This window comes from Ahaetulla prasina, chromosome 1 (genome assembly GCF_028640845.1).
Source record: "Ahaetulla prasina isolate Xishuangbanna chromosome 1, ASM2864084v1, whole genome shotgun sequence".
Classification (NCBI taxonomy): domain Eukaryota; kingdom Metazoa; phylum Chordata; class Lepidosauria; order Squamata; family Colubridae; genus Ahaetulla; species Ahaetulla prasina.
Genome location: NC_080539.1, coordinates 35,332,885 through 35,350,591, shown reverse-complemented (window position 1 = coordinate 35,350,591; position 17,707 = coordinate 35,332,885). Strand labels below are relative to the sequence as shown.

General features: G+C 39.7%; 1 protein-coding gene across 1 annotated transcript in view; it reads right to left on the bottom strand.

Moving 5' to 3' along the window:
• GATA4 (GATA binding protein 4) overlaps positions 1-17,707 on the bottom strand; it is a 46,157-nt gene that overhangs the window by 7,786 nt on the left and 20,664 nt on the right. The window contains exons 2-3 of the mRNA XM_058164470.1: positions 959-1,125; positions 349-474 (exon numbers count right to left, since the gene is read on the bottom strand). Coding sequence (XP_058020453.1) covers positions 349-474; positions 959-1,125 — 293 coding nt within the window. The remainder of the gene's footprint in view (positions 1-348; positions 475-958; positions 1,126-17,707) is intronic.

The window sequence follows — 17,707 nt, the reverse complement described above, 5'->3', positions numbered from 1 at the left end:
TCCAGCATTCCCCCAAAAGCACCCTCCAGATTTATGAGAGCAACACTATAAACCTCCAACCAGGATGATTGGATTTTTTTTCACCATTTTGCTCCTCTGCCCTCCCATCTTTGGCTTCAAAATAATGCCCAGAAGAGGCAGTTTCTCTGCACTCTTTATCAATAGGAAGCCATACACAGGGAGAAATGTCCTGATGCCACCTTCTTGATCTATTTCTTACAAAACAAACTAGTGCCCTCCAGAATTAAAACTAGTGCCCTCTTTGCATTCTCAGAATTCCCATCCAGCATGACTTTCAAACTGGGAAAAACTGCCATAGATAGGTTATGCTTTGTTTTCTTCTCTCACCCCATGGAGCTTCATGTATAAACCACAAGCATTGCAGACTGGCTCTCCTTCGGCGTTCCGGCGCCACAGTGTGGTTGTAGATGTATGGCAGTTTGCACATGACAATCCAATCCGACGGGAGGCTGACTGTGAGGACAAGAGTTCAAAACAAGAATAACTGATTAATTCACTAAGGTTGATCTTATCTATCAATCTTTTTGACTACTTATCATAACTTGCTATAAAATATGTCAAAACAACTAGACACAAAAACAGTTTTTCCCCCATGCCATCACTTGCTAAATACCTAATTTCCACAGCACTGTCTTATACCTAAGGATATTTACCCATGTAGTAGGGCTGTATTGCTATTACCCTTCTCATCTTTCCTATTACCTTCTCCTATGGTATCTTTTGATTTATCATTTTGTTGTTTGTATGTACCCGAGACAAATTCCTTGTGTGTCAGAGGAGGAGGAATAAGCTCCAGAGCCATATGGAAACTGTTTTCTAATATACAACCTTATAAATGGTGTAAATCTAATTTGCTTTTTACAGGTCCTGGACAGGTGGAATTGAATCACAAAGGAGATTTCTCAAAGCCTGTGAGGGTTTGCAACACATTCCTTACCAGCCTCCTCTGGGGCTTGATCAGTGGGCGGTTAATGCCATTCATCTTGTGGTAGAGTCCACATGCATTACAAAGATAGTGGCCAGTGCCATCTCTTCGCCACAGTGGGGTAGACATAGCACCACAGTTGACACATTCCCGACCTTCGGAGTAATCATCAAAAAACTCTGTAGGCACAAGACGGCAAAATGAAGTAAGTCATCAAAGGATTTTTTTTTCCACAAAAATAGCCATTTCACAAGTCTTTAGCATCAACTCTTGAGCGGCTTGAATACCCTTCCTTAGTCTACCAGGATGATGCAAAAAGCTAAAGGTTGTTATCTCCAGTTTTTTATTTCAAGTGTTTTTGGTTTGTCTTTCCAAAGGATAAAGTCTTTCTACCACATTTCACATAAAAAGACAATGCATGTCAATTTCATGAATTATTTCTATCAGGAACCTGCAAGTGTTAGCTTTGCACAGTTTTGTACATTTGTAAATTACAACTATGATTTCCAGCTAGCCCAAGCAGTGGCCATGCTGGTTATGACATTAAGAGTGTTTAAATCCAGCACATAACAGAAACCATCAGGTTGGGTAAAGCACAAAGCAAGGCCTCCCTATTACTGTAGTTCCTAAAACTGAACAGTAGAGGGAGCTCTTACTTCAAACTATACCAGAACAAATGGCAGATCTGTATTAAGATGTTGGATGAATTTATCAAATATTTAAAGACCTGTTATACTTAGAATGTGTAGCAGATAGACTGATCTGCTTCTTTGTCCTTATTCAAGTCTGAAAATTGGTCAAGGGATTTACACACAACACATTAAACCTGCTAAAAAACACAAATTGCAGGACTCCTATAATTAAACTATGCCCAAACCAAAATAATAATAAAAGCATATTGCTAAACCTAACAATTGGATTCAGACAACCTATTAGGACAATGGCTGTATTTCCATAAGAAATACCAAATGCCCAACCTTGTTTTTTTGTTTAGATGTTAATATATTGTGTGAATCCAGACACTGGGTGATCGTAAGCTAGTTAACTCTTTCTACACGTAACCTATCTTTTTAGCTTATTGCAAAGATAAAATAGAAAACACATTCAATTTTATTCTCTCTCTTTTTTAATCTAACCTGCCTCTCCCCTAGATAATCTTGGACTATGATGAAAATATATGCAAGGTAGGATGGCAGAAATGGGAAAACTCCTAAAGAGATACATAAATAAAAAAGCTTGCTCTTGGTCTTTATTATTTTAATTCAGCAAAAAAAATTAACAAAAAGGATATTTTTAAAAGAATGTCAGCATTATTGCTAGCCCAGCATTACACACACATACACACACACACACACCAGTGGTGGGATTCAAATTTTTTTACTACCGGTTTGGTGAGCATGACAGGGGAAGGATAATGTAAAATCTCCATTCCCTCCCCACTCCAGGGGAAGGTTACTGCAAAATCCCTATTTCCTCCTGATCGGTTGGGACTCAGGAGGCAGAAAATAGATGGGGGTGGGGCTAGTCGGAAGTGGTATTTGCTGGGTTCGCCGAACTACTCAAAATTTCTGCTGCCAGTTCTCCAGAACTGGTCAGAACCTGCTGAATACCACCTCTGATATACACACATTTATGCACATCACAATCCCATCTGGTGAAATACTTGTGGCTGATGCAGATTTGATTCCAGTGTTCCTCCTCGTCTCATTTATGACTGTCTATCCATGTAAAAAATGCAAGTAGAAAAATAGGGATCACCTTTGGTGGAAAGATAACAATGTTCCATGCACCTTTGGTGTTTAGTCATGGCGGCCACATGACCATGGACACGTCTTTGGGCAGTGCTGGCTCTTCGGCTTTGAAACAGAGATGAGACTGCCCCCTAGAGTCGGGAACGACTAGCACATATGTGCGAGGGGAATCTTTACCTTTATGCACATTATTCCTCCCAAATCCTGGGAGTTAGCACAGCTCATTTCCACCAGCATAGCTATTTCAGTGCTGATATTAGAATCTGTCTGTATTTTATCTAAAAAGGATATAATCAGAAAATTGACTGAGAAACTTGATTCAACTAGAGTATGATGGTCATGATTTATTGAATCAGTGGGTGAATTCAGATTGTTATATACCAAATCAGTACTTATAAATGTCCCACCAATACTGTGTGTTTGAGGGAAAGGGGAATCAGTACTGTCATGGGTGCATGACATTAAAAAGACATGTTGCTAAAGGAAGATAATTTTCGTTTGGCATTAGTTGATGTTGTGAAGCAAACCTCTTTTAAAAAATATCATTTTGTAGCATCTGCACTAATCAAGTTTAGAAGACCTTGAGCTCTTAGAAGCAAGAATTTGTATACTGAGGAAAATGAATCTTCCACAGATGTCAGAGTGATGCTCCTTGGACAAAGCTATTAACCTTGCAAAGAGAAAAAAGACACAATATAAGTGTGTGAGTTTATAGACTCCGAAGGTCTAATAGAAGTTTGGAGGATGATTTCAGAAAAAACTCACACATATACATACACACACCCCCCCAGGGCACCTTTGCTCTGATCAAAGTGCCAGCTCTGATATCTCCCAAGCAGCTGTTTCTAAGTAAAGAACAATGTTGGGAAAATAATTCAGAGTACCATCTGTTATAGTTGTGGGGTTTTGTTCCAAAGGAGCGAGAACCATAGGAGATACAGTAGCTCGTTACCTCCAAATATAGCTTGCATAATTGTAAACAAAGCAAATACTCTGAAGGTGCTGTAATCCTCCTCCAAATGAAACTTGGAAATGTGGAAGTCTCGCTGCTAAGGACAAAATTTAACAAGCAAACAAAATAACTGCACTTTAAATAATACCGACTGAAATTGGTTCAGAGTCTCATTCCTCTCTCTCTCTCTCTCTCTCTCTCTCTCACACACACACACACACACACACACACACACACGGAGGGAGAGGGAGTTTACACACAAAGTCCATAAACTGTCTTCTATTTAGGAGCAGAGATTATAAAACACAAATAATGTATATATGAAATAGTGGAAAAGAAGTATCCCAAATGAACATTGGAGGAGGGCAGAGAACAGCAAGAGCAGGAGGAAAGGCGTCCTTGCAGTCTGCATTGTCCTGAATTTATATGTGGCACACACTGGGGCTGCCTGGGATTTATCATGTAGGAACAAAGGGCTGTTTGTGCCGAATGTTGGAATATTGAGACAGAATATACATAACGTCCAGGTCTGGGTAGATAAGCAATGTATTTTTTTGGAAAACATTCAACCTTGGCTGTGCCAGACAGAAGCTGAAAAGCTTAGAAAAACTGCCTGGAAGCTTTTTGAAAAATAGCATTTGGTTAGGAGAGTCTCTAATAAATTATAAATTTTTACCCTTTGAATGTGCTGGAATAGGTAATTTTGCACACTTCCATAATGATTTGGAAGAATGCTTTTGGACCCTAAAAGAGTACCTCATCTCTTTAATATTTACTAAACAATCACATTGTTTTTGGCATGCATCTGGTTAAAGATGCAGCTGCTTTAAAAAGTCAACTTATTAAAATAACTCATAAAATAGCTTTGTCTTTTTTTCAGCTTAATCAGTTTTAATCAATAGTAGGAGGATGTTTTGTTTACATAATGGTTAAGTCAGGGGTGAAATCCAGCAGGTTCTGACAGGTTCTGGAGAACCAGTAGCAGAAATTTTTAGTAGTTTGGATAACCGGCAAACACCACCTCTGGCTGGCCCCTGGGAATGGAGATTTTAGAATATTCTTCCCCCAGGAGTGGTGAGGGAATAGAGATTTTGCAGGATCCTTCCCCTGGAGTGGGGTGGGAATGGAGATTTGGCAGTATCCTTCCCTTGCCACACCCACAGAACCGGTAGTAAAAAAATTTGGATTTCACCACTCGGTTAAGTGTTTCTAAAGCATACTGAAAACCTGCACAGCTGTGCTGGACATAGATTGTATTATAATTGTTGATTTTCTATTAGTTTTACATACTGAGGGTTTTTAGCAGTTTTACTTTTGAGCGTGCAAGCATTTTCAGACTTCATGCAAACCTGTACTTGAAGGTGTTGGGGGCAGCACCCCCCCCCCCTAATAATGATCTCAGCCAAGAAAAATGAGATTAAATTTGATTTAATTTACATTTAATTAAAATTAGTTTCAACACATTTTATATGGTCATTTTACAAGATTCTAATCATTTCCCATATATCTCACATTAAAAATGGCAGTTTAGAGGGAATTTTTGGAAGAGTTCTTAGAACCATTCCCAACACTTTGTGGGAGACAAATTATACTTTTTGGCAGTACCGTGACAATGCACTTTTATTGTGCTTTATACTTTCACAAAGAAGGGCTGTATAAAAAACATAGTAAATGGAGAATCAGTTACGACTGGTACAGCAGTTATCAAATATTATCAGCTTCTACAGCTCATACCTGAGAATTGTACTGTAGGTGGCTGATGCTATAATAATGTGAGAACATTTTGTGGAAGCTTTATATAAACATGTATGCATGGGAAAGAAAAGTGTAAATTATAGTCTTGTCATAGTATCAAATAACTCTTGAGTGCAACTGAGAATAGTTCTATAATAGGAGTGTGCATCAATTCTAGAAAAAGATACTGTAGGTGAGCCATAACAGGGATATTTGCAGGCCATATGTTATATACTCCCGCTGTACAAGATTTCCTAACTCTATCTAAAATTGTTAGAAACTGTTGGACACCCCTCTTCATGCATAGTTATGACTCTTGTTAAAATTTATATTCTGAAGCTATCAGTAAAGCTTCCATTGCATTTTCATTTTAATAAAATTTAGCAGTATCAGAAACAGGCCTGAACAATACGTTAAAATCGTCCTCTCACAGCCTGAAGCTCTTCAACTCTCAGCAGTGAATTGCAATCCAGGAGAATGAGATGGAAGAAGATGGATATGTGTAGACAGCCATGGAGATGGGGCTTTTAAGAGAATACTCAGAAGCCAGTTAAAGAAACAAGGGCATTCCTTAAAGCCCCAGGAAGAAGATAATGTTAGGAAAAGGCTTAAATTGGTTCCTCCCTGAGTCAGAGTAAGGATAGCTAAAACAGAAGCAAACTTGCAAGATACTGTTACTGTGACCCAGGGACATTAAATTGGTGGCCCATAGGCCGGATGTGTCATGCGCAGGCCACGTCCACCCCACCTCCATGAAGGGGGAAACCGTCACGATACGTCACATGACGGCAACGTAACGCTGCAAGTTTGACAACGTGACACCGCGAGTTTGACACCCGTGCTGTAGTCTCAATGAAGTATAGTTCCAGTCTTCCTATGGAGTCATCTTCATGATCTGGTCTACATGACATATACATTAATACATACTGTAAATACAAACATGTAATAAAATTCCAGGTTAAAGTAACAAGAAAAAAGGTTGTAAAATTCTGTACCATAAAAAATTAGGCATTTTCTTTAGTCTGGGAAAGACATCTGCCTAATCCCCTAGAGCGGGGATGTCAAACTCGAGACCCACAGGCCAGATCTGGCCCACAAGGTGCTTAGATCTGGCCTATGGGGCCACCCTAGAAACAACAAAGGACCAGCCTGCGATGCTTCTGCCAGCAAAAACGGAGCTCCATTTTCGCTGTCAGAGCACTCGGGCCACCCGAGGTTCCCCTGACATGAGTAACATTGAGCTGGCCACACACACCCTGGCCACATACCCTGCACCACCACCCCACGAGGTCAAACACAACCCTGATGTGGCCCTCAATGAAAACGAGTTTGACACCCCTGCTCTAGAGACAGAGTATTAATGTCATTTGGAATAGATTATTTGATCTGCATGGGCTATTAATTTAGTTCATTATAACAGTATTCCCTCTTTCTCCTCTTTCATCCACCATCATTTTAAAGTAAACATACTAATTTTGCACTAAGGACTTCTCTGTTCTACTTGATTCTGAGCAACATACCTGAAGAGCTCTGAGGTAGAAACATTTTTCATTCCAAGAGCTGCCATCCTATCAGTTTTGTATCACCCCTTTTCTCTAAATGTTCAAGGTAGTTTAGATGGGAACCTCCCTTTTATTCTCATAAGTCTCTAACATCAGTTGGGTGACAGACTGGCCCAAAGTCATCCCAGGAATTTCCAAGGCAGATGGTGGACCGTTCAGTCCAATACCTTAACCTCTTTGTTATATTGGCTTTCCCCAGTGAGTAGGACCCCATCACATTAAGATATAATATCTGCTAATACTACCAGGCTCACACACTATGTGATACTTCTTGCATAAAGTGGATTCATCCCAACAGAATTTCCGACATTTTTTTTTAACAGTTTGCCAGGCACTTCTCCCTTTTGGAATAGTTTGTAGCCAGTAAAGTGTTGCACTGAATGCAGATTGTTCAATTCAGGCAGCAGCTGCGGTGGTTAAAATATCAGACTTGGGCCAAGATACAAGCCATATTTGATTATAAAGTGTGCTGGGGCACTTGAGGACATTAATTCTGGCTCAGCAAGAACATTAAAGGAGGGACCAAAGGATAAAATGAAAGAAGACCTTCATGCTTTGAGCTCTTAGGAAATGGAATACAAATGTGATAAATAAATAATAAAACTATTAAAGGAATGGATGTTGAGAAGTTGCTAAGCTATTGCCCATCTTACTGTGAGCACAACTGCCAAAAGCATCTTGATTTACAGCTTTCTGCCTCCAGCAGCAGCTGCTCTATATTCTGCCATTATGGGGCCTTTTGACACCGATTCTTTCCTGTGGGCATCCCAACAATTTGGAAAGGAAACAGTTATTGAGGCAGCAAAAGGCCTCAGCGGCTCCTGCCTGCAGTCAGAACAATAGGTCAGCAAGCCACCACATCCCATTCAGGAAGGATTTATGTATTTCTGATAATGCTTTTGAAAAATTCCTTTTGTCCACTTCAAGGGATATTTATATTCACTTCAAACATATATGGTAGTTTAGGCTGTCAATCTTGTTTGACATAGGATATTGCCTTATATGAAATCTGGCCCTTGGAACATCAAGGTCGGATCTATTGGAGCTAACTGACCATAGTCATATAGTAGGAGTGTGCAACTTCTGTTGACTGAACAAGCACACTAAATTTTAAATAGAGTAGACCAAGGACTAATTACACTGCTACTCATGGGATTTCCCAGTCCTATCTGGAGTAGTTAGAGACTTAACTCAAGAATATTTCTGGATGCATAGTTATGTTTCTTCCAGAAAATCACATTCTGAAAATTATCAGAAAAACTTTAGGCATGCTTTCATTTTAATAGAAGTTTAAATAGAAACAGTCCTGAACTTTCTGAATATAAACAAGTTCTTTCTACAACACAATGCCCTTGAACTCTCAGTTTAAGATTTGCAATCCAAAAGACTGAGGACAATGAATGTGCAGTAAAACATACAATAAAATCACACATTACAGTAACAAGAAATCAAAAATCCTGCACCACAAAAAGTAAACCCAGTAATATGCATCCATTAATTAATTGTCACCGACTGAACAAGCAGCTGTAGAAAATGAATGAATGAATGAATCAATCAATCAATCAAATTAAAATGTCTAGGTATAGTTGCTGGTTTTTTATATTGGTGGGCATCCCCGTCACAAGGGTTAGAAGAATTTGCTTTTCAAAATAAGCTATATTTATCAAAATCTGAAATGTGCTAGCAATTTTACCATAACCACGGAAAGGAATATACACGGACAAAAATGTTCATTTCTGGAAAAATTTGAAAAGAAAAATTAGGGTCCCCTTCCCTCCCATCATGGCTATAAATCTGATGTAACACATTGTGTTCACTTATGGTAAGCCAATAATTATATTATTATTATATGTTGTAAGTGTTGTACCTTGATGAAGGTATCTTTTCTTTTATGTACACTGAGAGCATATGCACCAAGACAAATTTCCTTGTGTGTCCAATCACACTTGGCCAATAAAGAATTCTATTCTATCCTATCCTATTCTATTCTATTCTATTCTATTCTATTTTAGTCCAGCCTACCTCCTCTCAGGATTATTTGGTAAAAACGAGAAATCATTGGGCTCTCCAGAGCACCAGCACAGTAAAGAAAAATGTAAGAAACTGGATTTAGTTTGTATTGTTCTTTGAGTATTTTCATGAATCATTCATTTCATGAACCATTTTCATGGTTCAATTCTGCACTTTTTGAAAATTTATTAGATTATAGTAGCAGATTGTAGCACTTTGTAGGTAATCTTCTAAGCAGCCACTCCTTCTCACTTATCTAGGGTAACTCCAAATATATTCAGTCAGCTTTACCCCTAGATAGAAATACCTAGCTTTGCATTGTTAAAACAGAAGGCTCCTTTGCGTTGCAATTTTGAAGTCAATTCTACCCAGTTTATTCCTTAATGCCCGTGGCTTGGACATCTTAAGAATGTTCATATAAATACAACAATAATGCCCAATGTCTGTATTGTGGCAAAATCATCATGCAAATTCTCATTAAGAGAGCTTAAAGGGTTAATATTTTATTTATTTATTTATTTATTAAATTTTTATACCGCCCTTCTCCCAAGGGACTCAGGGCGGTTTACAGCCAAAATAAAAACGACAGCAATATACACATAAAACCATGAATTAAAAAACTTATTACACAAATGGCCAAATTAAAACATTTAGAATAAAATCCCATAAATTATAAAATATTAAAACATTAAAACTAATTTAAAATCCTATACCAGTCCTGCGCGAACAAGCAAATAGGTCTTCAGCTCGCGGCGGAAAGTCCGAAGGTCCGGCAGTTGCCGAAGTCCAGGGGGAAGTTCGTTCCAGAGGGTGGGAGCCCCCACAGAGAAGGCCCTCCCCCTGGGGGCCGCCAGTCAACATTGCTTGGCGGACGGCACCCTAAGGAGTCCCTCTCTGTGAGAGCGTACAGGTCAATGGGAGGAATTCGGTAACAGCAGGCGGTCCCATAAGTACCCTGGCCCTAAGCCATGGAGCGCTTTAAAGGTAGTCACCAACACCTTGAAATGCACCCGAAAAACCACAGGTAGCCAGTGCAGACTGCGCAGGAGTGGTGTTACATGGGAGCAATGTGAGGCTCCCACTATCACCCGCGCAGCTGCATTCTGAACCAACTGGAGCCTCCGGGTGCTCTTCAAGGGGAGCCCCATGTAGAGAGCATTGCAGTAATCCAAGTGAGAGGTAACCAGAGCATGAGTGACCATGCATAAGGCATCCCGGTCAAGGAAGGGGCGCAACTGGCGAACCAGGCGAACCTGGTAAAAAGCCCTCCTGGCGGCGGTCATCAGATGATCTTCGAAAGACAACCGTCCATCCAGGAGGACGCCCAAGTTGCGCACCCTTTCCACTGGGGCCAATGATTCGCCCCCAACAGTCAGCCGTGGCTGCAGCTGACTATACCGGGGTGCCGGCATCCACAGCCACTCCGTCTTGGAGGGATTGAGTCTGAGCCTGTTTCTCCCCATCCAGACCCGTACAGCTTCCAGACACCGGGACAGCACTTCGATAGCTTCATTGGGATGGCCTGGGGTGGAAAAGTACAGCTGCGTATCATCAGCGTACAGTTGGTACCTCACCCCAAAGCCATTGATGATCTCACCCAGCGGCTTCATATAGATGTTGAACAGGAGAGGCGAGAGAATCGACCCCTGCGGCACCCCACATGTGAGGGGCCTCGCGGTCGATCTCTGCCCTCCTGCCAACACCGTCTGTGACCGGTCAGAGAGATAGGAGGAGAACCACCGATAAACGGTGCCTCCCACTCCCAAACTCCCTAACCGGTGCAGCAGGATACCATGGTCGATTGTATCAAAAGCTGCTGAGAGGTCTAATAGGACCAGGGCAGAGGAGCAACCCCTGGCCCTGGCCCTCCAGAGATCATCCACCAACGCGACCAAAGCCGTCTCCGTACTGTACCCGGGTTGGAAGCCAGACTGGAATGGGTCTAGATAGACAGATTCATCCAAGTAATTGATGTGCCACCACACTCTCAACAACTTTCGCCACAAAGCGAAGGTTGGAGACCGGACGATAATTTCCTAAAACAGCCGGGTCCAGGGAGGGCTTCTTGAGGAGGGGCCTCACCACCACCTCTTTCAAGGTGGCGGGGAAAACCCCCTCCATCAAAGAATATCGCTCAATAGTGATTCTGATTAGAAGGTTCCCTGTTGTGGGGAGAGTGAAATGGAATTGACTGTTTATCTTGCCAAAAAAAAAACACGTCACAATTAGTTGTCAGCCTGGAAGCCTGATCAGGAGCAGGCCATACTATTACAGCATTTTCTAGTATATCCAGGTATTGCTGTTGATATTGTTCATTATTATTTCCTAAGCAGCGGGGGTGGGGGACGATGACACCTCTTTCATGTACCAAGTAAAACCAAATTATATTTGTAAATAGAACTCCACTGGCCAGCCACCAAAGTAGGATAAGAAGCTGCCCTCTGCTACCCAGTCAAGACATGTTTGGCATAACCTGCCAGTTCCATCAGCCTTCCATCTTGCTTTCCTTTTATCATCCCAGCTCCTTTCATCTTCCTTCTCCAGCTTGCCAGATGGCAATGGGTTCTCAGTCATCCTGTCCTAGTGCTCTGTTTACAGGCGGGAGGGAAATTTAATATCAACATTCCTAGAGTTTGCAAAGCAGCTTGTCAGATGGCTGAAGCATCTCCGCAAAGGCAAATCTGTGCACTGGGCAAGCACTTAAGAGGCTCTAAACAAAACTCAAGAGAAAGCCTCTTCCTCCCCCTCCCCTCCACCTGCTGAGCGGAGGTTTCCTGAAACAATTTGTTATGATAAGAGACGGCCTTGATAAATCAGTGTACCCCACTGAAATTGATCATGTGAAATTCTACAAAGATGAACGAGGCGCATCTTCCATGGGAAAAGAAAGGAAAACTCTATTAATGCAAGGAGGACATCTGAGTCATTCAATGTTGCCACACCTAAAGTTTCTTTCCCTCTTGCTCCTCCTTCAGCCATAAAGGCAATTATTAACTGTCTTTTAATAATGGCAATTATTAATTGTAAACACATCTACAATTTAGCATGTACACAACCTCTTCATGATCTGTTTTCCTTGTTATCTTCATGCGGAGGTTTCATGGTATCCGAAGCAGAATATCTAGATTCAGTCATGGCTTTGTCCCATATAGTTATCCTATATGTTAACCTCAAGGGTGTGTTTATAGCATGTGTATATGTGTGTTACCTTGGTGTATGGGTAGATATATAGCAGTAGTAATAGTAATAGTAGTAGTAGTAGTAGTAGTAGTAGTAGTAGTACTTTATTGTCATTGCACCTCATACAATGAAATTAAATGTCATGTTCAGTGTATATTATACATAACTATAAAAATAAAACAAAAACAAAGCAAAAATAAAACAATCCTTCACATTCTATGCAATTAAATTGAAAATCCCTGATACTGCATTAATATTGTATTATACAGTAGAATTCAATATAGTTACTGCTCTGGGATAGAAGCTGTTTTTCAGCCTATTTGTCCTTGTTTTTATAATCCTGTACCACCTGCCAGATGGTAATAGTTCAGAAAAAGGGTGCCCTGGATGAGATGGATCTTTAAGAATATTTTGAACTTTCTTAAGGCAGCAGGAGCTATAAAGCTCTTCCAAAGAGGGGAGACGGCAACCAATGATCCTCTGGGCAATGACGTTAACCCTCTGGAGTGCTGTCCTATCTGCCACTGTGCAATTGGCAAACCATACACAGGTGCAGTAAGTTAAAATACTCTCTATGGTGTAGTGGTGGAAGGTCACCAGCAGTTTTTCATTCAGTTGTTGTTTCCTGAGAAGTCTCAGATAGTATAATCTCTGCTGGGCCCTTTTGACCAGTGCTGCAAAGTGAGCACCCCAAGTCAGGTCCTCTTTTATGATAACACCCAGAAACTTAAAACTTGCTACTTGCTCCACTTGGTCTCCATTAATAACCAAGGACTGGATATCTGATCTATTCCTTCTATAGTCCACTATAAGCTCCTCGGTCTTATTGGTGTTGAGGACCAAATTATTATCTCCACACCACAAAAGCAAACGGTCCACCTCATCTTGATAGGCAGACTCATCCCCCCATCCCCGGAGATGAGCCCACCACTATCATCTGCAAATTTAATAATAGTATTACTGGCGTGAGTGGGAATGTAGTCATGTACATAAAGAGTATAGTGTAAGGGACTCAACACGGAACCCTGTGGTGTACCAGTGTTAAGAATAAAGGCTAAGGAAATGTGATTACCTAATCTGACCCCCTGAGAGTGGCCAGACAGAAAATCTTCCTTTTGAGAGCAGACAACAGAATTTCATTTTTAATATGTGCCAGTGTGCTCACAGTAAAAAATGACAATGAAAGTTATTTTAATCTTAATCTCTTAATCTTAAACATGTTTATAGTAAATTATCCTAATTTCTATACAAAAGTATGAAATAACAATGACATAAAGGAAAGCAACCGTATCTCAGTTTATATCTATGAACGATATTATTTCCTGCCGATAAGCAGGAAAGGCTAATGCTATCGAACACTTGTACTGTGTGTTAAACGGGATTCTTAAAATTTTGCTGCAAGGATAAATGGCAACTCTGGCTCAACTAATTTTAACATGCTGGATAATGTTGGGGAAAATCTACCTACTTTACAGCATTGTTATGAAGATAAAAACAGAGCAGGGGACTTGTATAAACTCCATAGATGTAAGATTATATATGCATATAATAATAATGCTAAGGCAAATTAGAACAATAATAATAGAAATAGAGTCTGGGGGGAAATCCTGACATTTGAATTGTGTAATGTATCTTTAAAAGTTTTGGCGGGAATTAGCACGTTGCTGATTGGTTGAGGCCACCGGCCGAATTGTATATAAAGAGAGGTTTGCCCCAGTACTGGTTGCTGGGTTCACTGTATATTAAAGAGCTGTTGTCACTACCCTGGTCTCCTGCCTCGTTACTGCCCAAACTTAACAAATTGTATATTTCGACTCTTCCTGTTTATCATTTTTGTTTTGTCTATGTTTCTGCTTTGAATTTTTATTTTCATAAAATCATAGAGCTGAATATAATCCAACTTCCTTGCTCAACACAGAATTTATTTTTATTTCTTTCACTTACGTGGCACTTTTCCTTTAACAAACTTAAAGGGGCATATATGGATAATTTTTATCCCCACAACAAAACAATCATAATATAACTGGACTGAGATTAGCCCCAAAATTATCCCCTGAGCTTCATGGTCTAGCAACTGACTTGAATCTAAATGTCCACAATCCCAGTTCAACATTTTAGCCAGTATTATTTATTTATTTATTTATTATTTAAATTTTTATACCGCCCTTCTCCCGAAGGACTCAGGGCGGTTCACAGCCAGATAAAATAAACAATAATATTACAATATAAATACTATTAAAATACAATTAAAAGACTTATTCAATTGGCCTAAATTAAAAATTTAGAATAAAAGATAAAAACCCATTAAAACCAACAAATTTAAAAAACTAATCCAGTCCTGCGCAGATGAATAAGTGTGTTTTAAGCTCGCGACGGAAGGTTCGGAGGTCCGGAAGTTGACGAAGTCTGATTTTTCACAATGCAAGGATATGTCTATGGATAGTTTTCTAGCCACTGCAGCAAACACGATTCTACTATTTCTCAAATCAGTTTCTTTTCAGGTTGGGCAATGTTTCTGCCAAAATTTTGATAATCTCTTATTAGTCATAATCCTATCTTGCGGAGTAACAGTTTTTATGTCTTGTTCAGAGTACTCTATGTGTTCATTTTTGCTTAATCTTAACCCAGAAAGAATGGTTGGAATCTGCTACTACCGCAAAACGCAGAACCAGCTAACGTGCTTGATGGTGTGTACTTTGCTAATTATATTTTGCTGGTTAAATACCAAACACTCTGTGTTTTAAGGCTGTGCCTTTTTTCAACAATGATGCAGAAAAGGAAACACGTGAACAGAAACATAGCATCACATTAGAAGCAGCTACAACTTCCACACATGAGCCTAAACCTAAAAACCCAGGCTGTCTTACTGAGATGCTATAACCATTTTTTTTAAAGCTTCGGCAACTCTATTGTTTTCCAGCAAAGACAACTCAGGGTGCTCGGTCATATTAAATGATATTGGGAGGAAATATCTGCCTACTCATAAATAAGTAAATTGTTTTGGAGACCCTATGTCCGTGATGGCAAACCTATGGCGCACGTGCCACAGGTGGCATGCGGAGCCATCTCTGCGGGCACATGAGCTGACACCCAGGTCAGCTCCACCGTGCATGCCTGCGCAGCTCCCGCTGATTTTTGAGTCTCTGCCGGGAAGCGCATGAGCATGCGTGGGGGGTTGGGGGTTGCGCACACATGCACAGAGGGGTTGCACGTGCATGCACAGGGGTGGGTGGGGGTGCAGCACCCCTCCTGCCCCATTTTACATCCCAGGAGGCTTCAGGGAGCCTGCTAGCACCAAAATGGGGAATGGGGGGGTGCAACCCCCCCACCTCCCATTTTGGTGCTAGCAGACCTTCCTGAAGCCTCCTGGGACAAAAAAAGGGAGGTGAGGGGTTGCCGAAAGCTCGTGTGTGCTTTCGGCACCCGAGGGAAAAAAAGGTTTGCTATCACTGCTCTATGTCATAGTGTAGATTGTGGGGTTTGGGTGAGACATAGGAATGAGTTTATCTGGAGCAGCACCCAGATATTGCAACTTCCTCCTATAGCAACTGATCAAATTTCTCTTCCTTTCTTTAACAGTGCAGTATTTCGATTAAAAAAAAATCACCCTTAAAAACAGGATATAAGAGATGTGTAAATTCTATAGCATATTTTTTTTTAATGTTCAATATGCTTTTATTTGAATGTCATGCTGGGGAAAATGTTAATAAATATTTTTTTAAAAAACAAAAAGGATTTTTAGTTGCAATATTGTTCAGTCTTAAATCTCCTTTCCTATCTTTTAGTATATAAATTGTAGTATAATACTGGGTAGGAAAATGGGTTTTTGGGTGTAGAGTACATATGTATTTAAACTTAGCCTTCCATCCTTCCAAGATCGGTAAAATGAGGACCCACATTATTGGGAGGAATATGCTGACACTGTAAAAAGCTTAGAGAGGGCTGTAAAAGCACTGTGAAGTAGTATATAAGTCTAAGTGCTATTGCTATTATTGGAGGTAGCTCCAAAACAGTAAATTTTTTCTGCATTTCTGTATTATATTTGTATTGAACTTCTACAACCTGTACTGAGGATTGCATGAGGATTGTAGGAACCGAAAATTGAAGCACCTGGAGAGCATCTAGTAAAAAAAACTGAATGACAATTTAAGGTAACCAGATTCTTAAATTATGTAATGGCAGTGACTAAGACCTTGAATGGCAACCTTGGCATAAGCAACAATATGTCAACTTTTTTATTATTTATTTATGAAATGTTGTTTATGATAATATAGTCGTATCAATTTAACTACTTCTTTATCTATTATAGCCTTTCCCACCCCAGGTTTATGTATCAGATGTCCTTTCTGGGTGCCTTCATCTTAAAATGTTAGCAGATTATGAGTAACATGAAGGTTGCTTAGAAGCAGATAGAAGTTGAATAGAAAGAAGTTTCTTCCTATTGCTAATAAAATTAGAACTCAAGGCTATTCATTAAATGGAAGTGCAAGGGGATTGAAAATATAACAATTCCTTAACACATCATATAGTTGAACTTCAGCATTTGCTGCTGTTTTAAGTGGTATTTACCAATTTAAAAGATAAATTCACTGAAGAGAGCCTTATCAATACCTTCTAGACTGGATGGAAGTATCTAATATATATACATACATACATACATACATACATACATACACACAAACATTTATATGTTGCTAAGGAGCAACAAGGAAACAAAATATTGTTTCATGCTTGAACTTTCAGAATGCATCATTATTAGGCAAAGAATTGGGACAAATGGCCACTGGCCTGTTGCATCAGGCTTCTTACATTTTGAAAATATGTAAAGAGTCTTAACACAAATGATGAAGTAAAACAAATGGGCCTCTGGTGGCTCAGCAGACTAAGTCTGTCTGTTATTAACACAGCTACTTGCAATTACTGCAAGTTCAAGTCCCACCAGGCCCAAGGTTGACTCAGCCTTCCATCCTTTATAAAGTAGGTAAAATGAGGACCCAGATTGTTGGGGGCAATAAAAGTTGACTTTGTATATAATATACAAATGGATGAAGACTATTGCTTAACACTGTGTAAGCCGCCCTGAGTCTTCGGAGAAGGATGGGATATAAATTCAAATTAAAAAAATATCTATCTATCTATTTATCTCTATTTATGTATCTATCCATTTATCTCTATCTATCTATCTCTATCTATTTATTATCTATATCTATCTATCTATCTATCTCTATTTATCTCTATCTATAGATCCCTTTATCTATTTATCTATCTATGCCTAATATTCCTTTCACCTCTTATTTTCCCTTTATTAGAAAAAATAAAATAAAATCTCATGGTTCCCACTGTGCAACAAAATAAAAGGAAACAAATTCCAAGTTCTATCATTAGCCAAGAGAGAAAGAACTATTTCTCTGTTATTAGATGGTGCTGCTGAAATTTTTATTTATTTATTTGTATCCCACCTTTATTACTTGAACAAATAATTCAAGGCAGTGAACTTATCCAATAGAACTTCCTCCTCCCCATAACAACTCTGGAATCACCCAACTAGGTTTTATGCTAAGGCGGAACTAGA